The following is a 27,819-nucleotide window of genomic DNA, read 5'->3' as shown; positions in this document are numbered from 1 at the left end:
GTTCAAACTATTTTTACCTCAGTGGGAAAACTTTCAGTCATATTTCTAGCCCTTTAACCCCAGTGACAGCTTGTGCTAATGCTCTGTGTCAGGTCTGAAAAATAAATCTCCTCTAAAAGGCTGCATCCTTTTAAAAATGACTAACACCTCTGTTTAACATTTTGTAGAGAGGGACCATTAATATTTACCACTTTCTATGAGCGAATAATCTCACAGTATTTCAGGGAGCTAAACAGCTCATTGTTTATCTAATACTTTTAACATATGACTTTTTAGAAGGCAAAAAAAATAAATAATGCTTTTCTCCCTTTTTGTCTTCACATTTGTTTTTGCTCACTGTTCATATGATGTGCTGTAAGCAGTCATTATAGAGGAAATTGTCAGTCTTGCTCTGTAATTGTTGTTGTTTAAACAAACTAAAAAGCTCTATAAACATTACATTTAGGCTCTATTATATATGTAACTCTACTACACTCGTACAACACCATTAGGGGGTGCGGTTTACATTGATTTTCCTTAAAGTAAATAATTTCACTTGATTAAATTAGGAGCATTACTATATCAGTCTATAGTTCCCTTTCAAGGGAACTTCGAGCTGCGTCAAACGCTGCGGGAACGCCCCTGCGTTGTGCGTCATGAAGCACGTATGGAATCAGCCCAATGGAGAGATGAAACGTCATAGGCGGGTGACGTCATCGACCAGGAAACTATAAAGCACCCCAAAACACAAGCGCATTAGCTTCTGTGCTTTCAGTCGCGCTACATGTGAATCTGTCCCTGTGTGATATTGTCTGTCTTACATACCCTGCACCACACAAACAATTTATCCCTATATATATATATATTGAGAGATTATGGCGGACGAACAACAGTTTAGAAAGTGTGTTCCTCCCTGCTCGCGTTATTTAACGAGCGGGGATACACATGATCTTTGTGTTGTTTGTTTGGGAGTTCAGCATGCCCAGTTTGCTCTCGAGGGAGCAGACTGCGAGCATTGCGAGCGTTTGCCGTTAAGGACGCTCCGCTCCCGCCGATCGCTCTTTGAGGAGAGCGGTTCGGTGCGCGCTCCCCGCGGTTCGGGTCCCGCTTCTGCCGAGGCAGAGCGGCGGCGCTTATCGTGGGGATCGCAGATGGATCTCACAGCGGGGTTTGAGACGGGCTCTGCCTTATCTCTCCCTTCACCTGTGAGATCCAGTGCCTCAGTCCCGGGTTCGGAAGCACGCGCTGCGGTTTCTTCCGCTCGGGCTGAGGCACCAATGCTGCAGCTATCCAGTTCTGAGGAACTTGATGTTGTTAGTGTTGAGGGAGATGTGGAGGATTCGCCACCCCACACTCCTGAGAGTGATGAGCTTATGGAGGTGTTAACAAGAGCTGTTGAAAAACTTAATATTGAATGGCCAGTGACTAGACAGGAGTCTGTTTCTAAATCAAAGTTGGATGAGAGATTTTTGCCGTCACGTGTGCAGCCTCCACGCCGGTGCCTGCCGTTTTTCCATGATCTCCACACCGAGGTGTCGAAATCATGGAGAAAACCGGTGTCATATAGAGTGTTTAGTCCCCAGACTTCAACATACGCTAATATTATGGGAGCCAAGGCTCATGGTTATGGTGCTTTGCCTCGTGTGGAAGAGACGCTTGCGAGCCATCTCTCCCCCGAAGCAGCATCATCTTTTAAGGCACCGGCATTACCCACCAAGCCTTTAAGAAACACTTCGGCTTTGGTGGGTAAAGCATATTCGGCAGCAGGTCAGGCTGCGTCATGTCTGCATACTATGTCAATCTTGCAGGCATACCAGGCTGATCTGCTAAGGGACATGAGTGAGAGTGAGGAGGTCAGTACTGACGTAGTTCGCGAACTGCGTCAGGCTGCTGATTTATCCCTGCGTGCCACCAGAGAATCGGCCAAATTAATGGGTCGTTCTATGGCAGCTCTGGTGGCCGCAGAAAGACATTTGTGGTTAAATCAGACTAATATTAAAGAGAGAGAAAAAGCTTTTCTTTTAGATGCTCCTCTTTCTCCCATGGGGTTGTTTGGTGATGCTGTGAATTCAGTTATCGATAAATTCCAAGAAGAAAAGAAACAAACTGCAGCTTTTAAAAAGTTTCTTCCCCTTAAAGTTCATGTCCCTGGGGCTGCTGGGCGGGAGCAGCCCCGGCCGTCTTCGAGCTCATCACATAGAGCGCAGCAGAGGCAGAGTGTCGCGTCTCGTGCTCCCCCTGCTGGACAGTGGGCTCAGCCGCGACACTCTCAGCCGAAGCCTTCTCCCAGTAGAACTGATCTGAGGACAGTTATATTGGCTAAGAAGGCTTCGGCTAAGAAGAAGTCCTGACGCCAAGCCGTTCAGGATGCTGAGGGTGGTCCCCACCGAGGCGGAAAGGTGTTCACCTCTTTTTACGGTGCCCATTCCTCCTCGGTGCCCTCAGGGGCTCGTTCTGCCAACCCCGCCTTTATGCCGGGGCACAGACGATCCCAGCGAGCGCTTTCCCGAGGGACGCTCGCTCCCTCTGAGGAGGGTCTCAGAGCGGTCAGACCAGTTGTTCCCTGCCGGTGCGCCGTTACAGGGCGCTGCGTCTGCTGCTCAAGTTACACCAGAGGCCAGTCTCGAGAGGCTGGTACCCTTAGTAGAATTTCTGGCAGAGTGGAAAAGCCTTCCAAAAATATCTCATTGGGTCCTGCAGACAGTAGAAAAGGGTTATGCTATCCAGTTCAGGTGTCGTCCACCAAAATTCAGAGGGGTTCTGCACACAGTGGTGGGCCCCGAGCAGGCTCTGGTATTGGAACAAGAGGTGAAAACGCTCCTTCAAAAAGAGGCTATAGAACGGGTTCCTCCTCCCAGTTTGGAGTCAGGTTATTACAGCCGATATTTCATCGTTCCAAAGAAGGATGGGGGGTTGCGTCCAATTTTAGACCTGCGCATATTGAATCGCTCGGTAGGGAAGCTAAAATTCAAGATGCTCACTATCAAGCAGATCGTGTCTCAAATCAGGTCCGAGGACTGGTTTGTCACGATAGATCTGAAGGACGCATACTTCCATGTGTCCATCCTTCCACAACACAGGAAGTTCCTGAGGTTCGCCTTCGGGGGCGAGGCGTACCAGTACAGGGTTCTTCCGTTTGGCCTAGCTTTATCTCCCCGCACTTTCACGAAATGCATGGATGCAGCACTAGTGCCTCTGAGGCTTCAGGGCATTCGTATTCTCAATTACATCGACGATTGGTTGATTTTAGCTCAGACCGAGCAGATGGCGGTTCGGCATCGAGATGTCGTCCTCGCTCATATCAGAAAGTTGGGGTTGAGGCTGAACGCAAAGAAAAGTGTATTATCTCCTTCCCAGAAGACCACTTTTCTGGGTGTCGTTTGGGATTCGGTATCGATGCGGGCGCGACTCTCTCCGACCCGCATCGCTTCGATTCTCTCAGCTGTGAAACAAGTGAAGCTAGGCCAGCTACTCACTGTCAAGCAGTTTCAGAGACTGTTGGGTCTGATGGCAGCAGCGTCCAACGTTATACCTTGCGGCCTGTTGTACATGAGACCGCTACAGTGGTGGCTCAGGACCAAGGGATTCTCCCCGAGGGGAAATCCGCTCCGCACGTTCAAAGTCACGCGGCGCTGCCTTCGTGCTCTGGTCATGTGGAGAGAAACTTGGTTCCTATCCAAAGGTCCTGTGCTGGGGGCTCTTTGTCGTCGCATAACGCTAACGACGGATGCTCCCCTCACAGGGTGGGGGGCGGTCATGAGTGGTCGCCCAGCCCAAGGTCTGTGGCAGGATCATCATCTTTCGTGGCACATAAATTGTCTAGAGATGTTGGCTGTGTTTCAGGCTCTGAAACACTTCCTAACAGACCTGAGAGGCCATCATGTGTTAGTTCAATCAGACAACACGTCGGTGGTCTCTTATATAAATCATCAGGGGGGCCTGCGGTCTCGCCGGCTTTACAAGTTGGCCCGTCAGATCCTCCTGTGGTCCCAAGGGAAGCTACTATCTCTGAGAGCAATGTATCTCCCTGGGTATTTGAATGTGGTAGCAGACTCCCTGTCGAGGCAGGGGCCGAGGCCAGGGGAATGGAGACTCCACCCCGAGGTGGTGGAGCTCCTTTGGTTGAGTTTCGGTCGCGCCGAGGTGGACCTATTCGCTTCCAAGGAGACCACTCATTGTCATCGGTGGTTCTCCATCACTCTTCCAGCCCCCCGGGGGTTGGATGCTATGGTGCAGCCGTGGCCGAGGTCACGTCTGTACGCCTTTCCCCCGATTGCTCTGTTACCAGGAGTTCTGGAGAGGGTCCGCCGGGACGGGGTCAGTCTACTACTAGTAGCCCCGTTCTGGCCGGCCCGAGTATGGTTTGCGGACCTGATTTCTCTCCTGGACGGTTCTCCTTTGGAGCTCCCGGTCAGGAGGGATCTACTCTCCCAGGCGGGGGGCACGATACTTCACCCCCGCCCAGAATTGTGGAAACTGTGGGCTTGGCCTCTGAGGGGGCCCAGCTCATAGACTCCGGTCTCTCAACCGAGGTTGTTGAGACCATTCTTAACTCCAGAGCTCCATCCACGAGGAAGCTTTATGCCTTGAAGTGGAAACTTTTCACTTCTTGGTGTGGAGAACACCTGCAGGACCCAGTTAACTGCCCAGTGGGTGCAGTGCTGGAATTCCTGCAGGAGCGCTTCTCCACAGGGTTATCCCCCTCCACACTAAAGGTGTATGTGGCGGCACTAGCTGCTTACCACGTCCCTTTCAGTGGAGTTTCTCTTGGGAGACACCCGCTTATAACTCGTTTCCTCCGTGGCACTTTGAGGCTGAGGCCAGCAGTTCGTACGAGGGTGCCGACTTGGGATCTGGCCATTGTATTAGAAGGTCTTTCCCTAGCTCCTTTTGAACCTATCGAAGAAGTTCCCGAGAAGTTTCTCACTTTTAAGACTATCTTTTTGCTTGCTATCTCTTCACTAAAAAGAATCGGAGATTTGCAGGCTCTGTCGGTTTCACCCTCGTGCCTGGAATTTGCACCTGGCATGGTTAAAGCTTTTCTGCATCCTAGACCAGGTTACGTTCCTAAGGTTCCTACTAATATTGTTAGACCTACGGTTCTGCAGGCTTTCTGTCCTCCTCCATTTATGTCATCGGACCAGGAGAAACTTAATTCACTCTGCCCTGTTAGGGCATTAGACGCTTATGTCCACAGAGCTGCCCTGTGGAGGAAATCAGAACAACTTTTTGTATGTTTCGGGCCACCCAGGAAAGGGTGTCCGGCGTCTAAACAGAGAATGAGCAAGTGGGTGGTTGAGGCTATCTCACTTGCTTATGAGTCGGCTGGCCAGCCTTCACCTTTGGTTGTCCGAGCTCACTCTACCAGGAGTATGGCTGCTTCTAAAGCTCTTTTGTCGGGGGTTTCCCTGAGTGATGTTTGTGATGCGGCTGGATGGTCTTCACCGCATACTTTTATTAAGTTCTATGACCTAGACTTAAGCTCTACCCCTGGGGCACAGGGGCTCTCGTCCTCTGTGCGCTAGTCTCACATGACGGTCATTTGGTCCTATGGCGACGTGGGTATTCGCGTTCCCGCAGCGTTTGACGCAGCTCGAAGTTCCCTTGAAAGGGAACGTCTCGGTTACGTATGTAACCCTAGTTCCCTGATAGGGAACGAGACGCTGCGTCGCTCCGCCATACTCCCGGCACTCCCGTTAGCGCTTCCTTCAAGCCTATCAGAAGCTAATGCGCTTGTGTTTTGGGGTGCTTTATAGTTTCCTGGTCGATGACGTCACCCGCCTATGACGTTTCATCTCTCCATTGGGCTGATTCCATACGTGCTTCATGACGCACAACGCAGGGGCGTTCCCGCAGCGTTTGACGCAGCGTCTCGTTCCCTATCAGGGAACTAGGGTTACATACGTAACCGAGACGTTAAGCTATTTTACGCTTAAAATATGAAAAGCATTGTTTAAATATTAAGTAGCCAGTTAAAGTGGTTTCCTTTGTTACCCTGTATTCAAAAGTAATTTCAAATGAAATTTAGGCTAAATCTATTAGTTTTGTATTTTTAGAATTACATTTTTAATTTATTATAGAAGAACTGGTAACACTCTACAATAATGTCCCATTAGTAAACATTTTTTAAATGCATTAAATAACAATGTGCAATTTATTTGTTACAGCATTTATTATCCCTTGTTAAAGTTAATAAGAATACAGCTGTTCATTTATAGTTCATGTCAGCTCAGGTCCATTAATTAATGGTAACAGATACAACTTTTAATTTTAGTAATATGTATTAACATTAACTAAGATTAATGAATGCTTTAGAATAGTTTTTCATTGTTAATTCAATTTAATTAATGTAGTTAACTAATGTTAACAAATGGAACCTTATCGTAAGTGTTACTGAACAACTACAACACCATAGTGTAATATCAATATAATTTGATTATCTTGGCTCATGCATCAGTTTGACTCTTCAGAGTTTTTATTTTCTTCTTTTTTTTAGTCACTAGAAAGATTTACAGTTTTTTTAGAGACATTAAAGACAGCACCACTTACTTGTGTGTAGGATTAGCATTGGCCTTCTCTGCATGGGTGAATAGTTGAGATCTGTATCTCATAGGGTTCTTCAGTGGTTTTATTATCTTTTAGGCGACATGGTCTCACAGGACAGACAGTCCTATTCTTATGGACAAAGAAACACTCAAAAGCACATTGATTTTGTGAAGGAGAAAAGGCTTACTTCTTTAAATGCAGATTCTATTTACAGATTCTTTTTTTCTTTTACATGCAGATACACCCCCTATACATTAAATTATCACTGAAGGCATTAGTCTGAAGACTAAAGGACAAAAATTGGATTGTTTTAAGAAAATACTTTTGACTTGTCTCTCTGTTAAACTAAGTAGTGCATTTATTTACGCATTATAATGCTCTTACAATGAAAGTCTAATGAGGTCATTCTACTAAAGTGTAAAACCTGAATTCTTGTTTAAGCACTTATTCATGTAAGTGTTTTAACAATACATTGTTTTAAAAAACAGCATGATGAATTGAATTTTTTTTGTATATTGTTCCAAATTAAATTCCAATGCTGTATGATTGACTTTTTAAACTAAGGATAACAAGTCTACATTAATCTCTGTTGTAATCAGCAGCATGTCACAGTTGTTGTCAAAAGAAATATTCCTTTTGGCAGAAAAGGAGTGACCACCTATAATCTTTACATGAGGTGAGATGAAGTCTTCAGGTATGCACTGTATGTTAAGATAAATTGTACAAATGTGAAAACCTCACTCTGTTGTTGTAGAAATTAGGCTAATCAGTGCCAGTCCACCGTATACAAAAACTACGCAAGGTGCTTAGCCTCCCCCACCCCACCCCCCATCTCTCAAATATTATTTAAGTAGCATATCACTATATAATGTAAACTTATTTGTTATAACACGCAAATATAAATGCGGATTCAACTTTAAAAATGTCAAATTTCTTTTTTCTAATACATGATGATTTATATTTATTTAATAACTGTTTTGGACATCATACACATTGCGGCAGGTAATGACATGCGTCTCGACATATGGCCATATGGCTTCCAAACAAAGCTATCTGTCCGTAGCAGTACAAAGTAAATGCACCAAGAACAAAGTAGGCACGTAGTTTTGAAATATTTTAATTCTTATTTAGTCTTGACAAACCAATAAATTCATTAAAAAAAAAAAAAAAACCTCCAGGTCAGATCTCTGGGTTCAATATTAGTCCACTGTGTTTCGTTAGAAATGCCTCACGATGAAATGTAATTTTAAGTCTGTGTCAGTATATACATCAATAATCAAAATGCTCTTGTGGGTGGTAAAATTTATAAGAAATAAACACATTCCTGTTCAGTCATGCAAGCTGTCTGGTGAGTCCTGTCACGTGCTTTAGTTTAGAAACAATGCACATTAGTCTAAAGTTAGTACATTTAGAGAATTATTGATGTATTTTGTGTATGTTTACTTAAGCTTTCTTGAGTAAACTATATTTATCTCGCTTTAGCTTCGTTAGTAAATCACAAATTTGGAAAATCCTTTCAGCTGTGTGTTTGTTATAGTTTTTTTGACAGCTAGATGTTAGAGTGATATTTTCATAAAGCATTTATTTAGCTGTCAACGTAATTTTGGATTTTATTTTACTTGTTCTTACTGGCAGTTTAATGTGTTTTTAAAGGGTTTCCCTTGACATTTATGTACTTTTTTTCATAAAGTACCATTTATTGTTCCTTGCATATGGAATACCATTGTCATTAACGTTTATTCAAAATTAAACTCAGTGTATGTTGTTTGTTGACAGTGAAACGGCTCTGAATTTAATTAAGATATGGATGTTTATTTCACGTGAGACCTTTCTCAATGAGTTTTAAGAGGACATTTGTGAAGACATTTATCAGAAGTCTGGCCCTCACAAGTATAGCAAAAACCAGTACCCCTAGTACTAGCTCGATGATTTGTTTGTGTACGTATGTTGGCAGAAGCTCATGCGCCAGTAATTCGCCTGAAATATGGAGCATGGAACATGTCTAAAGATTGAAGGAGTTTTGCAACCAGAACACTTGCCTAGTTCTCTAAGCTGTAGAAAATCTAGAGAAACACTCAAAATAAACAAAACAAAAAGTACAAGCACACAAATACAATATAAAGCTGTATAACTGAACATATGCACAAAATGTCTAAGTTTGGTGACACATAAAGATGTATATGTGTGTGTGTTTATGTGTATGCTTACATGAAGGTTTCTTTTTATATCATGCAGTAAAATAAACCTCCCAGCTGTTGGCAGCGTTATGAAGGCTGCTGCCCTCAGCAGAAACTTTGTGCACAGCGTGTGTATGTGTGTTGTGTATGAATGTGTGCGGATATGTGCACCTGCTTGCGCTCTAAGTGAGGATCATCTCTGAGGGATGTCTATGAAGGTCATTTATATTCATACATGTATATTCATGTGCAGATGTGTACTTGAGGATTATGTTTAAGGAGTGGGATAATGTACAGAGTTTTATTATGGTCCTGTGTGGCCCCAGGCCTTCTGTTGAATAAACACAAAAAAAGATCCAGAAGTGTGTGAAAATGATTGAAATTTCCAGCGAGGCAGAATCGAGCAATGCAATGATTTGTGGTTTTTCCAAAGGCAAAGAAGTGAGCATTAATAAAACATAAATATGAAAAGTATTCTCCTTTTCTAGGTGTGTGTATGTATGTGTGTGAGAGCACTTATCTTTCGTTTATTTGACTGATGAGAAAATGCCTCTCGCCCCAAAGCGCAAACTCATTTTTGAAATTCATCTATTGTGTATATTATCCCCATAAACTCTATTTCATTCTATGAGTGTCTGCAGTTATAATGATGCTGTGAGAACTCTGACATAGTCTCAAGCACAAAACACAAAGAGTCTTTGATTTACCTTGATGGTTTATCATTAAAGTATGAGACCCTACAGCCCCAAATAAACCACTGGACACAAACATAAATATGCACTAAGATTTGATTACTCTTGCTGAATTTATGATACTTCCATTCAACATCCCCACCTTTTTTATACTACTTTGTTATACTATATTCAGATATATGAAGCATACAATAATACAGCTGTCTTTTATTAAAATAAACCATTTAAAAAATCAATTCTACTTTTTCATTCCATCCCTTCCCTCCATTTTGCAACATATTTTAATGCCTTGAGGTTTATTGATTCATATGGCAGCTTCTAAACATGATACTCAGAGAGCAATAGAAAACAGATTGAGGAGGAAACAGTATGAAAGGGAATGAAAAGAGAGGGTAAAATGAAAAAGTAAGGAATGTTGGATTGATATTCAGTACACTCCAAGAACACATTGAAACTGATTGTTTCAATTCCACTAGAGCTAAACTGATATATTATACCCAGTCTGTTCATGATCACTGGATTTATGAGAAAATAAAGATTCCTCCGTCCTTTGTATTTTATTTAAATTGTGAGCATAAATTTCAGTTTGCCACTAACTCCGCGGGTGTATTACAGTACACAGAAACAAATTAGTGCCAAAAATACTGAGATATGAGCTGTGAAGTCCACCAGAGAGAAACAAAAGTCACAATGTGCTGCATGACTCCTTTGAGAGCAGAATCGCAATGAAAGTGCCTCTTTGCTCTGTCGAGAAAAAGTATTGCAATGGAGAATTCAGTGTTCTATGGGTTCTGTAGAATGTTCAGTGCTTTGCACGGAGAGCATTGAGCTGTAGGAATGCCACTGGAACAATGAGCAGGTAGTTCCATTTCATTTCACCATTTTAATTGAATTCATCTGATTGTTTGAAAACAAAGTCTCTGACCGAAAACTGACTCAGAACATATAGACTTTTTAATCACCTACCCGTGTTAATGTGATTTTGTTGTTTAGGGTTTCGGAAACGGTTTTAATTATGGGCTTCATCAAAATTACCACTTAAAATGGGTCTTCATGTTTACTTGATTTGTTGTGTGTGCAATCCAGGAATCCAGAATCTCAGGTGTGCAGGTGGTATCGCTATTTTTTTTTTTTTGTGCCTCAAACAACCTGCTGGTGAATAATGAACCTCTATAGTCTTTTTTACTCTCCAATAGGGTTGATTGTTATACTGACACTAAAAAAGTAATTTAGCAAATTTCATTACCTTGCTCAGTCAACAATGGTCTGCTCTTTAGCATAGTTTGGCATTTCAGGCATTGTTACTTGATTCATTCAATGTGTTCTTTTTTTAACGCATTTGTGTTTCATATCTGACATTATAGCTGTTTCATTTTGTAGTTTAGAATTAGAAAAATGACGGCAAGTAGATTATGACTCTGTTTACAAAAGACAAGGATCGCGTTATTGAAGATGATCAGACAACAGCAGCATATTTTTTATGTAATTGTATGTAAAGTTATTATATTATTAACTTATTGCAACTTTGCATTGGTTCAGAATGTGCATTTCCAGTTGCAGAAATACCTGTCACCCTCCGGTCGTTCCAAGGATATATAAAGTAATCGTGTCTCTTCAAAAAATGTGGACTAAACCGCTCGATTCTTATGGATTAGTTTTGGAAGCGACAAAGTGGTAGTTGTGTGGACTGTCAATGGAGGGACAGAAATCTCTCAGATTTCATTAAAATGTCTTAATTTGTGTTTCGAGATGAATGAAAGTCATAAGATGTTGATTTTGCTGAGGTGCCAGAGGCTGGTATTGTACTGAAGCCCAAATTGTGGTATTTTGGTGCAGCCATACCCCTAGTTAAACCAAGAGTGTTGTCATAGTCTGGAGTTTTTATGTTCTGTGGCTACATGGAACTAGAAAACCACATAGGCCTTATTCTAAGCAAGAATACCACATTCTATAATGGCTACAAAAGAAAGATGGAGAAAGTAAGACTTTCAGTCAACAAATTGATTTAAAATGTCAACCTGTCCCACTCGATGTATTGTTTAATTTTTAAAAAGTTACAGCTTAAAAGCTGAAGTTTACAAGTGTATCATGATTTCCCACAAGTGGATTTTAAAAGGCCTATGGTCCTCTTTGAGAATAGCCTTGAGTCTTCTTCAAAATGTCATGGTCCACAACAACATAAATAAAACAGAATAATGTTAGTGTGCTCACTTGGAAAACTGTAATCAATGGGGGAAAAAATATATAATCAGACACTTTTACTGCTAGTTGTGCAGTTGTTTTTGCCGTAAATAATAAGAAGAGAGAAATAATAAGAATATGGTGAATGGGTCAAATATGTAGGAATTAGCATTTTTCTGTACTTATTTGCGTGGAAATATGGCAAAATATGTTCAATTGAGCATAAAGTACTGCACTTTTACTGGTTTCTGAAAGAATCATCAAATTAGCCAAGGTCTTTAATGAATGAGCATGCAATGTGTGTATGTTTTAATTCTTCAAAAAATCTGCAAATGTTTCGGTGGAATTCTGCAGGCGCAGATTCTGTACCGATTTACTTGTGATTAAAAAGACTATTAAGACCAATTAAGAATCATTGTTATTCAGTCCACTGCCTACATGTTATTTTGGCTAAATGAAAATTACATAAACATAAGCATAAGCATTTCAGATCTTAATGAAAACTACTGATACACAAACATTAGCGTTTGACTGTTCTGAATTATTGTATTATAATTAAATATATAATCACACATGTAATTTCACTTTTCAACATTTTAAAATACTGGGCCCCAGATGAAAGGTTTATTAGTGTTTAATGTAAAACATGGTTAATATTCAATTCAAAACAATAAACTAGATCATGTTTTTCATGTTTCGTCTTTTTTACTATGCACATCTAATGTCTTTTGTGCAATATGAATATATACATACATACAGTACACTTTTAGATATTCATACTAGAGGTGTAATGATACCCTCATGTCACGATTCGATACATTTCACGAGTTTACATGTTAATGAAATCTGATGTAATATTAAAATGCGTATTTGGCTTGCTGTCCGGGGGGAGGGCTCCGAGCTCAGAATTCGGCCCGACCCCAGAGTACTCCCCCCATGACCTTAGAGATCATAGGTATCTATGAGCGGACCCAGCCGAATGTGGGGTGAAGGGGTGGTGGTGGGATGCTGAGAAATTAGTCATGAGACAGGAGGTAAGGGAAGGATTTATTAATACTGGCTTCTTCTTGTGCTGATTGGATGATTACCTGTACATGCTCCTCCTGAACTTTGTTACATAAAACTTCATATCACGATATGGTATTATTGCGATACTCCAAGACATATGGTAAAAGGTTAACAAAAAATGTATGTGGTGAGAATTGATTCATTATTCAAAATAAATATATTATGATCCACAAATAAATGTAAAGAGATTCACAAAAAGATATCAAATTCACAAATAAATAGATTAAGATCCACAAATAAATGTAAAGAGATTCACAAAAATATATCAAATTCACAAATAAATAGATTAAGATCCACAAATAAATGTAAAGAGATTGACAAAAATATATCAAATTCACAAATAAATAGATTAAGATCCACAAATAAATTTAAAGAGTTTCACAAAAAATTATAAAACACAAATAATTAAAATGAGATTTGTAAATAAAAAAAATTATTTACAAATGTGTTTTATGCCACAAACACTACTCTGCCTGGCATTTATTTGTGAACCACTTTCTGTGCATTTGTAAATCCCCTCACGCATTTGTGAATCGGTTCCTCCTGTGCATTTGTAAATTCCCTCACGCATTTGTGAATCGGTTCCTCCTGTGCATTTGTAAATTCCCTCACGCATTTGTGAATCGGTTCCTCCTGTGCATTTGTAAATTCCCTCACGCATTTGTGAATCGGTTCCTGTGCATTTGTAAATCCCCTCACGTATTTGTGGATTCTGAAACACTTCTAGCGTCGACGTGTAGATAAATCCACAAATAAGTGGACTCCGCCCACGTTTACTCAAGCCAATCAGATAACGGCCACATTGAGCTGACCAATCGTTGCACGTTCTCGCTATAACCAGTCACATTAGGCTTTACACTCAGAGTGGTCTTGCCTTGATATTACTTTGCTCATTCATCTGCATTGGCTCAAATAGGAAGTGTAAGGCTAAGGCCCATAATATTGCTTCAGTAAAATATGTGTAAAATTTGGATGTCGTTAGAGTTAGACCATTAGACTGTGTATCAAGCCAAGACACATTTTTATGAGCCTTTGAAAATGCCAGAGAAACAGCGCTTACGTTATGGGAACAACGCGTTATGGAAGTTATGTTACGTTATTCATGATAAAACAGAAAAGCATCAATACGTTGCTGACTAATGAATAACTGGATTCAACCTCGTGATAAATACGCGAGTTTGTGTGTAGGGGAAATTAATGTCACAACAGCTTTTCCCACTTCTTCAGTCAAGTTTTAAATAGCAGGTCCATGGATCTAATGATTAAATATGTATCATGCATTTAAAAGTGAAATGCCCAGCAGACAAGCGATTTGAATTTATCCGTTAAAACACTTGATCACACAAATAATATTTCATATGAATCAGACTTAATAATATTGTATTGTAAAAGTTACTTATAGTATCCAAAATAAATGCAAAGATGTATTTTTTTTTCAGCATTGCATTATCCACTCAAAACCCCAGTAGCCTACACGCTGTTACATCTTCAGTGATGGTCATTTGGGCTGATATGTTGTCTTCTACATAATATTTATGTCCTATAGCTAGCTATTTGTCACAACAATTGTACTTTAAAAGACAAAATCATCCGTTTTGTAATTTATTACATCGTGTCTACCCCGTGCGAGGCTGTCTACATTGGACAAAGCAAATGTGCAAATGATGTGTCCTCCGTAGTTGCGTGTAGTAGCCGCTACAGAAGATGAACGGACCCCGGTTTACTATCAATGAATCATCTCATCGCCCTGCGCCGCATCCAGTAGACACTATCACGAATTATGAATTTTCATGTAGCCAGCATAGTCAATAAAGAAGATTATAGACGCGTCATATATCTTCAGGTAAGAAAACAGACGTCATGGGCAAAATGTGTTAACATTGCAAACATGTTAGTTTTACATTATTTGAAACTGCTACGGCAGCAGGGAAGAATGGGCTATTTGCTTTTGACGCGCCGCTTGAGTCCGGTGTAGAGAGGGTGTTAGCTATATGATGCTCGGGATCTGTGATGATCTTAATTTGCGTGTAATCCTAAGTTAATAAACAATAATAAATATAAAGGAGCCTTAAACTCCAAAAATCTTTTGGAAACAGGGTGTTTTAACCACACAAACAGCTAATTTGAATGAAGCGCCCATTACAGCTCATTTCAGGGTCGCAAATATCTGCAAAATTAATCAGATCCAGTTCTCGCCCTGAGTGTAAAGCCTAACGTGATTGATTGTAGCGAGCACGTGCTACGATTGGTCAGCTCAATGTGGCCATTATCTGATTGGCTTAGGTAAACGGTGGGTGGGGTCCAAGTATTTGTGGATTCGTCTACACGTCGACGCTAAAAGTGTTTCAAAATCCACAGATATGTGAGGGGATTTACAAATGCACAGGAACCGATTCACAAATGCGTGAGGGGATATACAAATGCACAGAAATTCACAAATAAATGCCAGGCAGAGTTGTGTTTGTGGCATAAAGTACATTTGTAATTATTTTTTTTTATTTGTGAGTTTTATAATTTTTTGTGAAACCTTTTACATTTATTTGTGGATCTCAATCTATTTATTTGGAATAATGCAACAATTCTCACCTCATAAAAATGTACTGTTGATCAAAATGCTAAATTTGGTATTACATTGGGGGGTGGGGAAATAGGGGTGTGCGATATCACGATTTTTGATCGTAGATGATTAAAATGTCTCCACGATCTGCTTTTGAAGAAATATCGTAGTATCGTAGTATCGTGCTACAGTGCATTCTATCAGTTTCAGTTCTGGCGCCTCCGTCCCAACATACTGTACAATGCAATGTACATTCACATCACATGTTAACGTAGAGGTCGAGTTACACTCATGGGATACTGCAATTCACAAATGTTCATTATTTGTATGTGCTTTTAAAGCCTTGCCGGTTAACAATTTCATTTGATGCGCTGTTCGAACATGCGCTTTTCTGAGCGCATACACCCGAAGCGCACATGCACTTAAAAGAACTGTCAAACAGCGCCTGATTACTGAAGTTATTTTTCGAGTCTTATTGGGTTAATACTGTCAAATACACACAAGGTTTACATAAACATAGTTGGTTATTTCTAAAGTCAAAGCAAACATTTGAGAACACAAAAGAAGATATTTTGAAAAATGTGGCAAACCAAACATTTGTAGCCCCATTGACTCCCAGTAGGAAAATATATACTATGGATGTCACTGGGGACCACCAACTGTTTGTTTATCCACATTCTATAAAATAACTGAACAGAAGAACTCAACAGAAGAAAGAAACTTATTTGGGTTTAAAACAACTTGAGAGAGTAAATTATGAGAATTTTCATTTTTGGGGGAACTATCCCTTTAATGTTAATAAAACAACAAAAAACAATGAGAAAACCACTCACTGCTTTGAAAACTTTAATAGTAGCTTTAATAAGTATCAATGTATAATTTATACAGGGAAGTCTATGTAGCGTTTCATTTTTTATATTTGTTCATTTAAATTCTTTCTTGAATGCTTCTGTTAAATTTACCCACTATAGCTGAAAAAATAAAGCACTGTTTATTTCATTTGTATATTATATGTTGTGTACAGTATATGTAATGTGTATCTTTGTTCTTATCTTTTAATAACAAAGAAAATAATGACAAAGATTTTTATCTTCGCCACTTTGGCCTAAATGTCTGCCATTCTTTTTTATTTTATACTTTGTTACCTTGTAAGGCTTTGTTTTTAAAATAGGGACATTAGTTTGGATGTAATGCTCAGTCACTTGCAAAATAGTAATACCAACATGAAAAAGAATCATGATAATATCGTGAATCATGATTTTCCCAAAAAGAATCGTGATTTGATTTTTTTGCAATATCGCCCACCCCAAGATGGAAATGAATAGGCTTGGACTTAGTGTTGGTAACCCAAAGCAGAGGACAATATTGAAACCAGAATAAAAATGTTCATGATTCTGAAGCTGAAAATACAGAATTATTTTAGACGAATATGCTTGCACTCTGTCACTGACTAGATACAGTATATTTAAAATAATTTTGGCCACTTTTTACTGGTAACATAATACATTTGGCATTATGAGAACCCACAAATATTCACCCATTGCATTATTATAAATTATATTCAACATTGTATATAGTAGTTTAATGTACTGACACTAAAATTGTTATTTGACTTAAATTGTTTTCTCACACAGTCATTTTTTATTTTGGGTGAACTATACACAATGCAGATTGTCCCTATCCACGATACATACTGTTGCACTTTAGTATTGCAATATATTGTGAGATGATATATTGTTACACCCCTTATTCATACTGTTTTCATAATGTTCATAGGCAACAGAGTAAACATCCAGTTTGGGGAAATAAAAGAGTTCCAAAAGTGATATGTCTTGCCATTTCAGTCACAAAAGCTGTAAAAAGTATTGTCAGCTTCCTCTGGAAGATTCATCAGCTATGTTAGTAGCACAATACCATATGTTCTTACTCCGGCTATTGTTTTTGATTTCACTGCTACTTGTTGTCACTGTCAAGTGAGCAGCCTTCAGTGGATGCTGATTGGTCTTTGCAGGAGTTGTTTCCATGGTATCATGCCGAGCACAACAAAATGGCCATACACAGCACTATAAGCTGCAATTTAGATAATCATATTTCATGGTAAAATGCAATAAAGTAAATGAAATAGATATGGGAATTATGGAAATGGAAATGTTCAGTTGTAAGATTCAGCATGTAATACGGATTTTATGACATGCCAGCTCTAGCTGAAAAAAGACAGGAATGTTGAGTCTTCAACAATGTTGATATGTTTCGCATGTAATGAAACATTTATTTCAGAGAGAACAAAAGGTATGGGAACAAAAGATGAATGTAATGGTGAAGCTTTTTCATGTATTTGAGGTTAGAAGAATAAAGCGTCTGAACAGACCTCAGCGCATTGACTGTAATATGACAGTAAGTCATTCATGTTTAAACTGAATCTGATCTTAGCTTGAACATGAACTGATCAAACCCTCCATTCATATGCAAATGTAATTAAATCTGCATAACATCCCTGCACATATTATTGACCTCATAGAAACGAACAATAGAAACCTCGACTTTGAAATTAATATTCATTTTCAGCCCCATGGACACTGGTCTCTTTCTCTCGCTCTTTCAAGAAAGAGATGTAATTAGTCCCAGTATCACAGTGGTTTTGCTGGTTCAGGAAGCTGAGTGAGTTTGACTGGGGTCCTGCTCTTTCAGATATGCTGTATTTGGATATGCTAATAGTTTGTCCTCTTCTTATTGGTTAATTAACCTGAGATGAATCCGTCCCGTCACAGGTGGGGCCGTGAAAAGTGAAGGTTGCTCACACACGCATACACAAACATAGGACTCGGTATAGCGGTGTTAGTAAAGTCAGAGACTACCGGTAGGCTGTAATAGGTTTTTCTATAACAGTCGTCTTTGCGTCCGCATCCGTTTCATGAATTATTACTCGATTTTCTTTTAGGTTAATGACAATACTCCTGTTGACCGAACTCTCATTAGGGAACAATCATGGAGTGTGAAATGAAATATTGGACCTTTTAGTCTAATATTCATTAGTGTGTGGAGTGGACGCGATACTGAAGACTGTGTTCTCACACAGACACGGACGCAAAGGGACCACTTACTGTCTTCTTTTGATTCAAAGTCTCTCTCTATCCCTTTCTTTTTATGGTAAAAACTCACAGTGGAAAGACAGATGCTTGTTTGTTCACTGTTGTTTATAAGTGTGTGCTCAGAATGTTTTGTCAGTTGGGAAGAGCAAAGCGTTTTACCTGCCACGTTTCAGCGTGACATTTGACAGCTTGAGCGTGTTTTTGTTTTTAGCGTATGTGTACAGAGTCATGGTTTTTTTCTCTCTCTCTTCTCTTCCCCTGATCATCATTACCTCCATCAGGCTGTCCTGGCTCTGAGTGCATTGCCTCTTATTCTGCTGTCATCTCAAGATAATAAAATTCACACCTGATATTTACTCTCATCCATCACTGCGAGGCTGCCTGACAGACATTTTATCATTTAAGTAGCACATTAAGAGTGCTGTAGCTGGGGAAATGTGTAAATGGAGATTGCTTGGTGATTTGTTACATGTCTGCGTGTTTTTCTTTCAGGTGATCCTGATTTTGACAAAACTGTTCGACTTTAACCTGGGAACCGTGACGGAGAGTTCGCTCTGGAGGTAAACCCTTTTCTGTGAAGGGAAATACTGAGTTTATTCAGTCCTCTGAGTACTTTGGCCATCAGTGCTCTGGTACTCCTTATAAAAAAGGAAGTACACTTTAGCATACTATTAATAAGAATACATAATAAGTAAATATAATAATATACTTTAAAAGAGTATACGTGAGTACAAAGTGAATGTTTTAGACACTTATTTGCATGTTAATTGCAATTAAATGAAGTATACTTTAATGCCATTTCTACTGAAACGTGTGTCATGAATTAACATATATTTTTAATTGTACATTTGAAATAGCTGTTCAGTACATATAATATATATATATATTCAGTTGAAATGTAATATCAAATGTCCACTACTTTTCAATATATTATAATATATTCTTTTTAAGTGTACTTAAGTGTGTTAAGAACCAGTCATGAAATGGTACTCAAGTACACTTGAGTGGACTTTTATTTAGTTAAGATTATATTATCTGAAAGTACAGTTTAAAAAAAAATACACTAAAGATTTGAAGTAAACTACAAATGCGCATTAAATAGAATCAAGCACACTTCTTTACACAAGGAACAGCTCATCATAAATGCATGGAAATACAGAATCCTGTGTGGTACACCTACTGTATGTAAAGTTTGCCATTCCTCATGGGTATGTGGCAAGTTTTAACTTTTTTTTTTTTTTTTTTGCATTTTTTACTTAGGAGTTTATAATGAGAGCACAGGGGAAATTTTATATCAGTGCTAGGAAAAGGGCAGGAACACAAAGCTTGCATTCTTTAAATAGGGGTGAACCTTCTAACTGCTGCAGTACTGCTGACCCAGCCTGAATTAAATGATCTGATAACACTGTGGAATTAGTATTACGCTTCCAGCTCTTTACAAATCAACAAATATTCTTGCATTAACCACAAGTGTGTTAGTGGCAAGTATACCGGACTATATGAATGGCAAAGATCTGTGATGAAATACTGCTCAGAAGCACTTTCACTGACCATTGCTGATATGCCCCTGGGCAAAGTACTTAATCCTTGTCTTCTCCTGGGACGCTCTGTACCATGACCCGGCTCTCTCTCTTTGTCATAGTGTGTAGACAATGGAAAGAAAAGAATTGCAAGGTAACTGTGTAAGGCAGGCTTATAAATAGAGAAAGAAAGCATTGACTGTACATTCTGGCACCTCACGTTTTGATTTTTTCTCCCCATTAATTTCGACTTCACTTCACAGAGAACAATCGCTTACTCATTTATAAATCTTCACTATTCATAAGACGTTTTTTTTCTAGCCTTTTACAAGTTGTGAGAAGCTCTTCATACTTTGGTATGCTTCTTTAAGTTTCAGATTAGACAGCAGCAGTGCATTTCTGTCTGGCTGTCTGAAAGGGTCTGTTTAAAAATTCCCTACTCAACTGGGGCGTTTCTCACATCCAAACTATTTTATCCATTAAAATGGCCCCAAGTGAAATCTACAGTTCACTGCGATTTAAAGTACCTTTAATTAAATTTAAAAACCCTAGACCATCAATTTTTTTATGGCTAACTGGTTCTTACTGGAATAATATACTCCCTTTACTTGTATGCTTCAACACTGTATGGTTCAGTCTCATTGGAACTTCCAACTGGGGTTTCAATTTCAAAGATTTTGAACTGATCATTTTTTTATTTGAGTAATTTATTTAATTATTTTGGGTAAAATGATTGGGTTTTTCATTTAAAGTCTGAATTATAACACGTTATTATCAGTATTACTGTAATATAACCACCTCTCTGCATCTTAAATGTAATTGTTTTAATTTACTCTGTATTTATTATAGTTATGTGTTTGATCATTATCCACTTTTTGAAGCTGTGATTTACACAAAACTCTATAAATAGCAACTGAAGGTAAATGGAATTTAACGAAAGAGTAATTGTAGCCACAAGCGCAAAGTGATCCTCATCAGTACAGCTGATATTTGGTTGCACTTTTGTCATTTTTAATTAAAAGAATAATGAAAATAATATTGCAGTAATTAAAAGGAATGCTTGATATGTTTCAGGAGATATGTAGTATGACATTATCCTTTATCAACATACCATCACTGCAAACCCGCACATACACACAAAGCTCACACATACACACACTGCAATCACCTTGAAGGAAGGCTTTGTTTAATTTCTTTTTGGCTGCAAGCCCTGATGAGATTTCCTCTCCTGGTGAGTGTCACTCAGAGAGAGAGAGAGAGAGAGAGAGAGAGAGAGGGGGGGGGGGGGGGTTTACAGAGAGAAAAACAGAAAGCCATTACCCAACTTCCACAAACAGAAATGGCATAAACAGGAAATGAGGAAGAGGAAAGTAAAGGAATGGGAAAGCCGATGAGCGAGAGATGAGGAACAAAGAAAGAGAGAGAGAGAGAGAGAGAGAGAGATAGACGGGAGTTGGGGGGGGGGGATAATGTTATTAAAAGAGGTGAATGTTAAAGCTCAGCTTGCAGGCTGTAGTAAATGATGTCAGTAATAACAGAATGAATGATTAATGAATGTTGCTGTAGGCGGCATAAAAGGGTAGAAAAAATATGAAGACAAATCACGGCTCATTCAGAGGAGCTAGTTAATCACACTCTTGTGTGTTTTAAAATAAAGATACATGCTCTAAAAAGTATCCAGCCTTCCCATGCAATTGCTGAATTACACACACGTACCCAGGCGTATTTGTCCTGAGAGGGGGAGTAATGTCCTCTTGAGTACAGGGTAGATCTGTCAGAGGAGAGAGAGGGAGTCTGACCGGACCAGAAACGTCAGAGGAGCGTTTTAGGGCAGGCACTCAGCATCGTTTGAGGGTGCTCAGAGAACCATCTTCCTCTTCACCTGTGCTGCTACAGCTTACACTACCCAAATAACCCGAACAGCTCAGAACGGCTGTGTAATTGTATCCAATGGTAAAAGTGTCAGAGTATGAGCACTCTCAGCACATTCAGAGATGAGCACTCGAGGAGATAATGCTTCAGACGACACGTACACGTGTGCTTCTCGAGCACCGCATCGCGCAACTGTCTGGCTTAAAACCATTAACGTTATTATACTTGTAAGAGTTCGGCAGACTCTCCTGTCTGCTGTCGTACCTGCCGGAGAAGAGACGTGTTAATGAGTTCCGATGGAACATAGACACTTGCATACACAACAGCTTCAGTTAATTAGGCCAATGACTTTTGAAAATCTCAGCTTCACTGCAGCTGTGGTGCGCCGTGCTCCTGACACGTTGAGTTATAGCGCTCATGTGGGTGATTCAGGTTCTAACATTACATCGCCCATGATGTTTCCTGTCACCCTTTATTGTATCCGTCTAATAGAAAAAGCCTTAAGCCTGTGTCCACATTATTTCGAGTTTTTGTCCTAACCAGCTGTGATGGCAACAAGGGATGTGCAGCAAGACATTTTGGACGTTTGGTCTCTATTTCTGTTCTGCTGGGAAGCAGGGTCTTTGTGGAATCTCATTGGTCCAAAATCCTGCTTCACATGTATATTGAATATAACATATAATGACTCGCTTTGCACTGAATTTTTACATTTAGTGAGTGCAGAAAAATGACATGACACAGGAAACAGAGGAAAAAATTCTCTGCTCTTCCTTTTGTGTTTTCACTTTGGCTTGTGCTTTGTGTGAAATCAAATGTCTGTGTGGTTCAATGACACATTAACTAACATTATCTAATGAGAGCTTATTGTAAAGTGTTACCATATTTTTAAATTAATTAATAAGTAAAAACTATCACATTATTGACCTTTTGTATATGTATTTGTAGGTCAGTAGATTTTGGGACAACATACGAGAAACTGATGGATAAAGTGATGATAAGAACCATGCTGAGCTATCTGTACGTCTGTCCCACCAATAAGAGGAAGGTAAGTGTGTTCGCATGCATCAGAGATATGGATGTATAAAATTGTCAGATAGAAAATATCCAGCTAATTTAATTCTTGTTCCCACTCCCCTCTCTTCCTCAGATCCTGATTTTATCTGATCCGGAGGTGGAGAGTAGTTTACTTATCAGTTCTGATGAAGGAGCCACTTTTCAAAAGTTCAATATTAACTTCTATATCATGAGTCTTCTGTTTCACCCTACGCAGGAGAATTGGATACTGGCCTATAGCCATGATCAGAGGGTACACACACACACACACACACACACACACACACACACACACACACACACACACACACACACACACACACACACACAGCCTCTAGAGGGTCTAGTTCTACTGAACAATTAAAAGCAGATAATGTGGATAATTAAGTGTGAGCGAGATAATTACCTTTGTTGGCTGTAGTTAGGGATCTTACAGTGAATGTGTCTATTTCTCTTTTGGCTCTAGCTGTATAGCTCAGTGGACTTCGGTAAAAAGTGGATTCTTGTTCATGAGAGAGTAACGCCGGGGCGATTCTACTGGTAAGACTGACTCTCTCTCTCTCTCTCTCTCTCTCTCTCTCTCTCTCTCTCTCTCTCTCTCTCTCTCTCTCTCTCTCTCTCTCTCTCTCTCTCTCTCTCTCTCTCTCTCTCTATCTCTCTATCTCTTACACATACACACACAGACAGCAATTTTTTACTCTTTTTAAAAAATTTTTTTTTACTGATCATCAATCTCATATAACACGCCTACGGTACAATTCCACCCTGAAAATTAATCTGACTGCAAGAATATACCTACACACACACACACACACACACACACACACACACACACACACACACACACACACACACACACGCACACACACAATATCACATACTGAAAATTAATCCAATATTAAACCCACTCTCTACATCCAATACACTGACACTGATAAACTTATACACACACTTTCTATGCCTCTCCCCCCCCCCCCCCCCCCCTCTCTCTCTCTCTCTCTCTCTCTATCTATCTCCATTTATCTCACTGTCATGTCACTTCCCTCTCCCCTGTGCTTCATGTTATCGTATGTGTGGAATTTTGATCAGGTTTTATATTTTAATCCCATCAGTGTGAGCTTGCGTGTGTATATGTGTGTTTGTGTGGGTTGTAGTCAGAGTACTGGTTGCCTGTCACATGCTCGATGAGCTGTGGAGATGGGCAACAACATGTCTTCACCCCTGGGTTTAACATCCCTCTGCACACACACACATTCCTCTATTCCTCCCACACATTACCCCCTTCAAATATATATAAAATGCATCTTTTTTGTTGCTGGTTTTTGCAACACACAAACAGACATACACTATTCTGCTTATGTTTGTGTCACCGAAGTCCTGCTGTATCAGATTTGGTGACTGCAGAAGGGGAAAATGGAAAAGTTTAGCATTGGACTATAATGGGTCTCAGCATCAGACTGTGTTTGAGATGAATGTTTAACACCCTGTAATTATCCAAGTCTGAGTTACAGTAAATTGTTCATTGTTACTTCTAATGTTAATGTAAAATGAATTTAACTTTTCTTTATTAATCGCAGCTTGTTTTTTGTTTATTGTTAAATGTTTTTACAAAATAAAATTTACTTTTCTATTTTAATATATTTTTAACTCTATATTACTCCATGCAGTTTTCAGTATCATGATCCTTCAGTTAATTTTAATATGATGATTTTCTCAAGAAACATTTATTATTATTATCAATGTTGAAAACAGTTGAGTTGCTTATCGTATTAGTGTAAACCGTGATGCATACATTATTTGATGAAAGAGCAGCATTTATTTTAAATATAAATATTTTCATTCTAATTGTCTTCACTGTCACTTTTGATCAATTTAATGCATTCTTGCTGAATTAAAATATGATTTTCTTTTAAAAAAACTGATCCCAATCTTTTGAACAGTAGTGTTCATATAATTCTGTGAATTGGTCTTACTTGGTCCAAGAACTCATTCCAGCTGATTTAGCTCAATGTCTGTCAGTGATGGACCACTTCCAAATCACTGTCTGACACTTGAGATTGAGGCTACAATTTTACCTTTAATTTCATTGTCTGCCAATTCGACAGAGACTTCTACAGATTGCAGCTGAACATAGAAGTCATTCAAGTCAATATCACAAAATATAGTTTATGTTAAATGTAAAAATACATTGTGATCTCAAGAAAACAACCTTTTTGGAAACTGATGGAGAAGTTTAGAAGAAGGGGTTTAATTTGAGACATTCAAAGAGAGACATGTTCAACTTCAGACTGAGATTAATATTAATCTGAGATTGAGAATGTAAATGGGGCTTAATATCAAACGAGGGCTATGTAAATGTGGAATATCAGATTTTTACTGAAAGGTTTAATTTTGGATTGTAAGATTGATTTAATATCAGATTGTGACCGTGTTCAAGCTGACTTGGAAGAAAATATGGATAACAAAAGACAAGACGTTAAGATGATTAAAAACCTCAGCAAGAGGATATGATAGTGAATGTGTGTGTGCGTTACAGGTGAAAATAGGTAAGAAATGAAAGTGTGTATGCGATGGAGAATGGTTTGTGGGAGTGAGGTCTGTGTGTGATTAATTGCTATCTGAGCAACAATAAGGATTCACTGGAGACAGACTGTCTCCTACTGGAGCAGTGGAATTATGCTGTCCATCACTACTCCTCCATCCTTCCCCTCTCCTCTTCCATCACTCCATCACTCTCATGCTATTACCGTACTCATTCGTCCGTCCCCTGCTGGCACCTCCTTCTCCTTCTTTCCTTCTTCATCTCCTCTCCACTGGAGCCCTTCCTGATTGTTTTCCTCTCCTCTGTTCTTTTTTGTTTTCTGTCTTTTTCTTGTTTCATTTTCAGGGCTCTGAGTGGTCTGGATAAAGAGGCAGACCTGGTGCACATCGAGGCTCGAACTGACAGTGGACGTTAGTCTCTTTCTTTTCCTTCTTTTCCCTCTTTTGCCCCTCAGAATATTTTCTCCCTTTTTCAGTTTCTCTCTTCCTCCCTTCCTTGCTCTCTCTCCCTGTCTTTCTTACTTTCTCCCCAGCCTCCTATGCTTTTTTTGCTGTGTCACAGTGAAAAATGAACAGATGAATTGTGGACAACAGTAAATTCAATAGTAAATGGTTCTGGCAGACTCTTGTGCTTATGTTTTATCATTGTGGGACAGTGTTGTGCATTAAGCTCTATTGATATGAGCCTTACACAACACAACAGGCCCTAATCTACGGACAGTTTAACAACAACAATACATTTGAATGTGTTTTGAGTGATGCCATGGTTATACCAAACTAAATTTGAAGCACAGGCAAATGGCCAAAAACTTCGTTAGTTTTCAGACAGGGTCATTCCGTGTCAAATCAGCAAATTTTTGGAAACTTTTCCTGCAATTAATCATTTTCAATAATTGAAAACCAAATATGGTTAATTTTTCAAAACTTTTCTTAAGAACGTCCTGGTTGCGTATGCAACCCACTGTTCCCTGAAGGAGGGAACGGAGGACGTAGTCGACGTCGACTGAAATGGGATCTCGCTAGAGAGCCTGTCTTCTTCGAGTACTATTGAACGAGCCAATGTAATTGGCGTGCGTGATTCGCATCACACACACCGCCCCCGCGGCGCGGGTATAAATACAGAAGTGGATGCACCCACTAGTTGCTTTTTCGCTGAGGAGCCGAGAGTAACCCGGGGTCAGCGGTGGTCCAGCGGTAGTGGCAAGGGGACTACGTCCTCCGTTCCCTCCTTCAGGGATCGTGGGTTGCATACGCAACCAGGACGTTCCCTTTCAGTCGATAACGTCAGACGTAGTCGACGTCGACTGAAATGGGATCACCCTTTGAACACGCCACTAACGCTGCCACCTTCCAGTGCCTAAACAAAAGCCTCCTGATGCCCCCGCAAATTTAAGGCGGGGAAGGACAGGGCTTAGGCCAGGGAAGTCACTGCTGTTCCTACAGGACCACTGGGAAGCGTTCCCCGTACATTGGAAGGAAGGGACGCTGCGGAAGCCACATCCAACCCAGAGGGAGGTAACGTGGAGAATACACATATGAACTGGGCAGAAACCGGGCAGTCTAACATATGGAATGTCACTGGGGTGGCTCCAGCCTAAGACGGGGGAGACACACCGTACAGTGACGGCAGAGAGACTCTGCCGAGGGAAGACACGGGCTCGCCGCAGGGAGCCGTATCGTGGAAGAATACACATATGGGGTCGCCGTAGGGACCTCAACATATGGACCCAGCCTAACACAGGTTCCACACTGCTTACGAGTGGTAGGCCTAACACCAGACGTTCCGCACGTCCGACGTCGGAGGGGTGTGGAGGAACTCAACAGGGTTCAATTTTAAGGGAACTCAACTGGAGTAGAAAGGCGCACGTATCCAGTCCATAGGAGGGGAATGGCGCAGCAAGCCGACACTTGAACCGGGCTCACGGTGAAACTGGCTTCATGAGAAGGGAGCCCACTGGAAGCAGCGGTTAAACTAGGTGTCGTCCAGCCCCCAACTCTAGAATCTGTTTAGCAAAGCATATCGTCAACGCCCAGGCGGAGCACTTTACACTCATCATAGAGGAGCTCAACACCTAAGTGGACATGTTGCATCTCGGATTTTTACCGAAATGAAGGCAAGCAATAAGTGCAAATTTGCACGGAAACAGCCTTCCCTCTCTGCTGAGTTCCAACAGATATTTGTAGAGCTGGTCTGAGGTCTATGGCTTGCATTCTGTACACGTCCAAGCGAACGGACAGAGAAGCCAGGGCTGGATCTGCCTCCTCCAGGGCAGCGCTTGCAGGCTCACCACCTGCTTCTATTACGGGAGAGGTAGGAACCTTGGGCACAATCCGAGCCGGGGTCTCAGCTTGTGAGAGATAGCCGGCCCAGACTCCAGGCACAATACGTTGACCGAAAGCGAGCAAGTCCCTACCCTCTAGTAGAGACCACGCGAGCAGGAGAACTGATATAACAGCATTTTTAACTCACTGCCTGCAGTGGCTCAGGGGCGGTCTCTGCAGTGCAGCCGCACCAGGGACAAGGCCCAAGAGGATAAAGAGGGA

General features: G+C 40.3%; 1 protein-coding gene across 1 annotated transcript in view; it reads left to right on the top strand.

The window, feature by feature from the left end:
- Positions 1-27,819, top strand: part of sorcs3b (sortilin related VPS10 domain containing receptor 3b) — a 77,917-nt gene that overhangs the window by 18,419 nt on the left and 31,679 nt on the right. The window contains exons 2-6 of the mRNA XM_077239307.1: positions 18,782-18,849; positions 22,627-22,726; positions 22,829-22,987; positions 23,201-23,274; positions 25,622-25,686. Coding sequence (XP_077095422.1) covers positions 18,782-18,849; positions 22,627-22,726; positions 22,829-22,987; positions 23,201-23,274; positions 25,622-25,686 — 466 coding nt within the window. The remainder of the gene's footprint in view (positions 1-18,781; positions 18,850-22,626; positions 22,727-22,828; positions 22,988-23,200; positions 23,275-25,621; positions 25,687-27,819) is intronic.

Source organism: Siphateles boraxobius, unplaced genomic scaffold (assembly GCF_051911475.1).
Source record: "Siphateles boraxobius isolate OS27281-9 unplaced genomic scaffold, OSU_SipBor_1 22, whole genome shotgun sequence".
Classification (NCBI taxonomy): Eukaryota; Metazoa; Chordata; class Actinopteri; order Cypriniformes; family Leuciscidae; genus Siphateles; species Siphateles boraxobius.
This window is presented reverse-complemented; position numbering and strand designations above follow the sequence as displayed.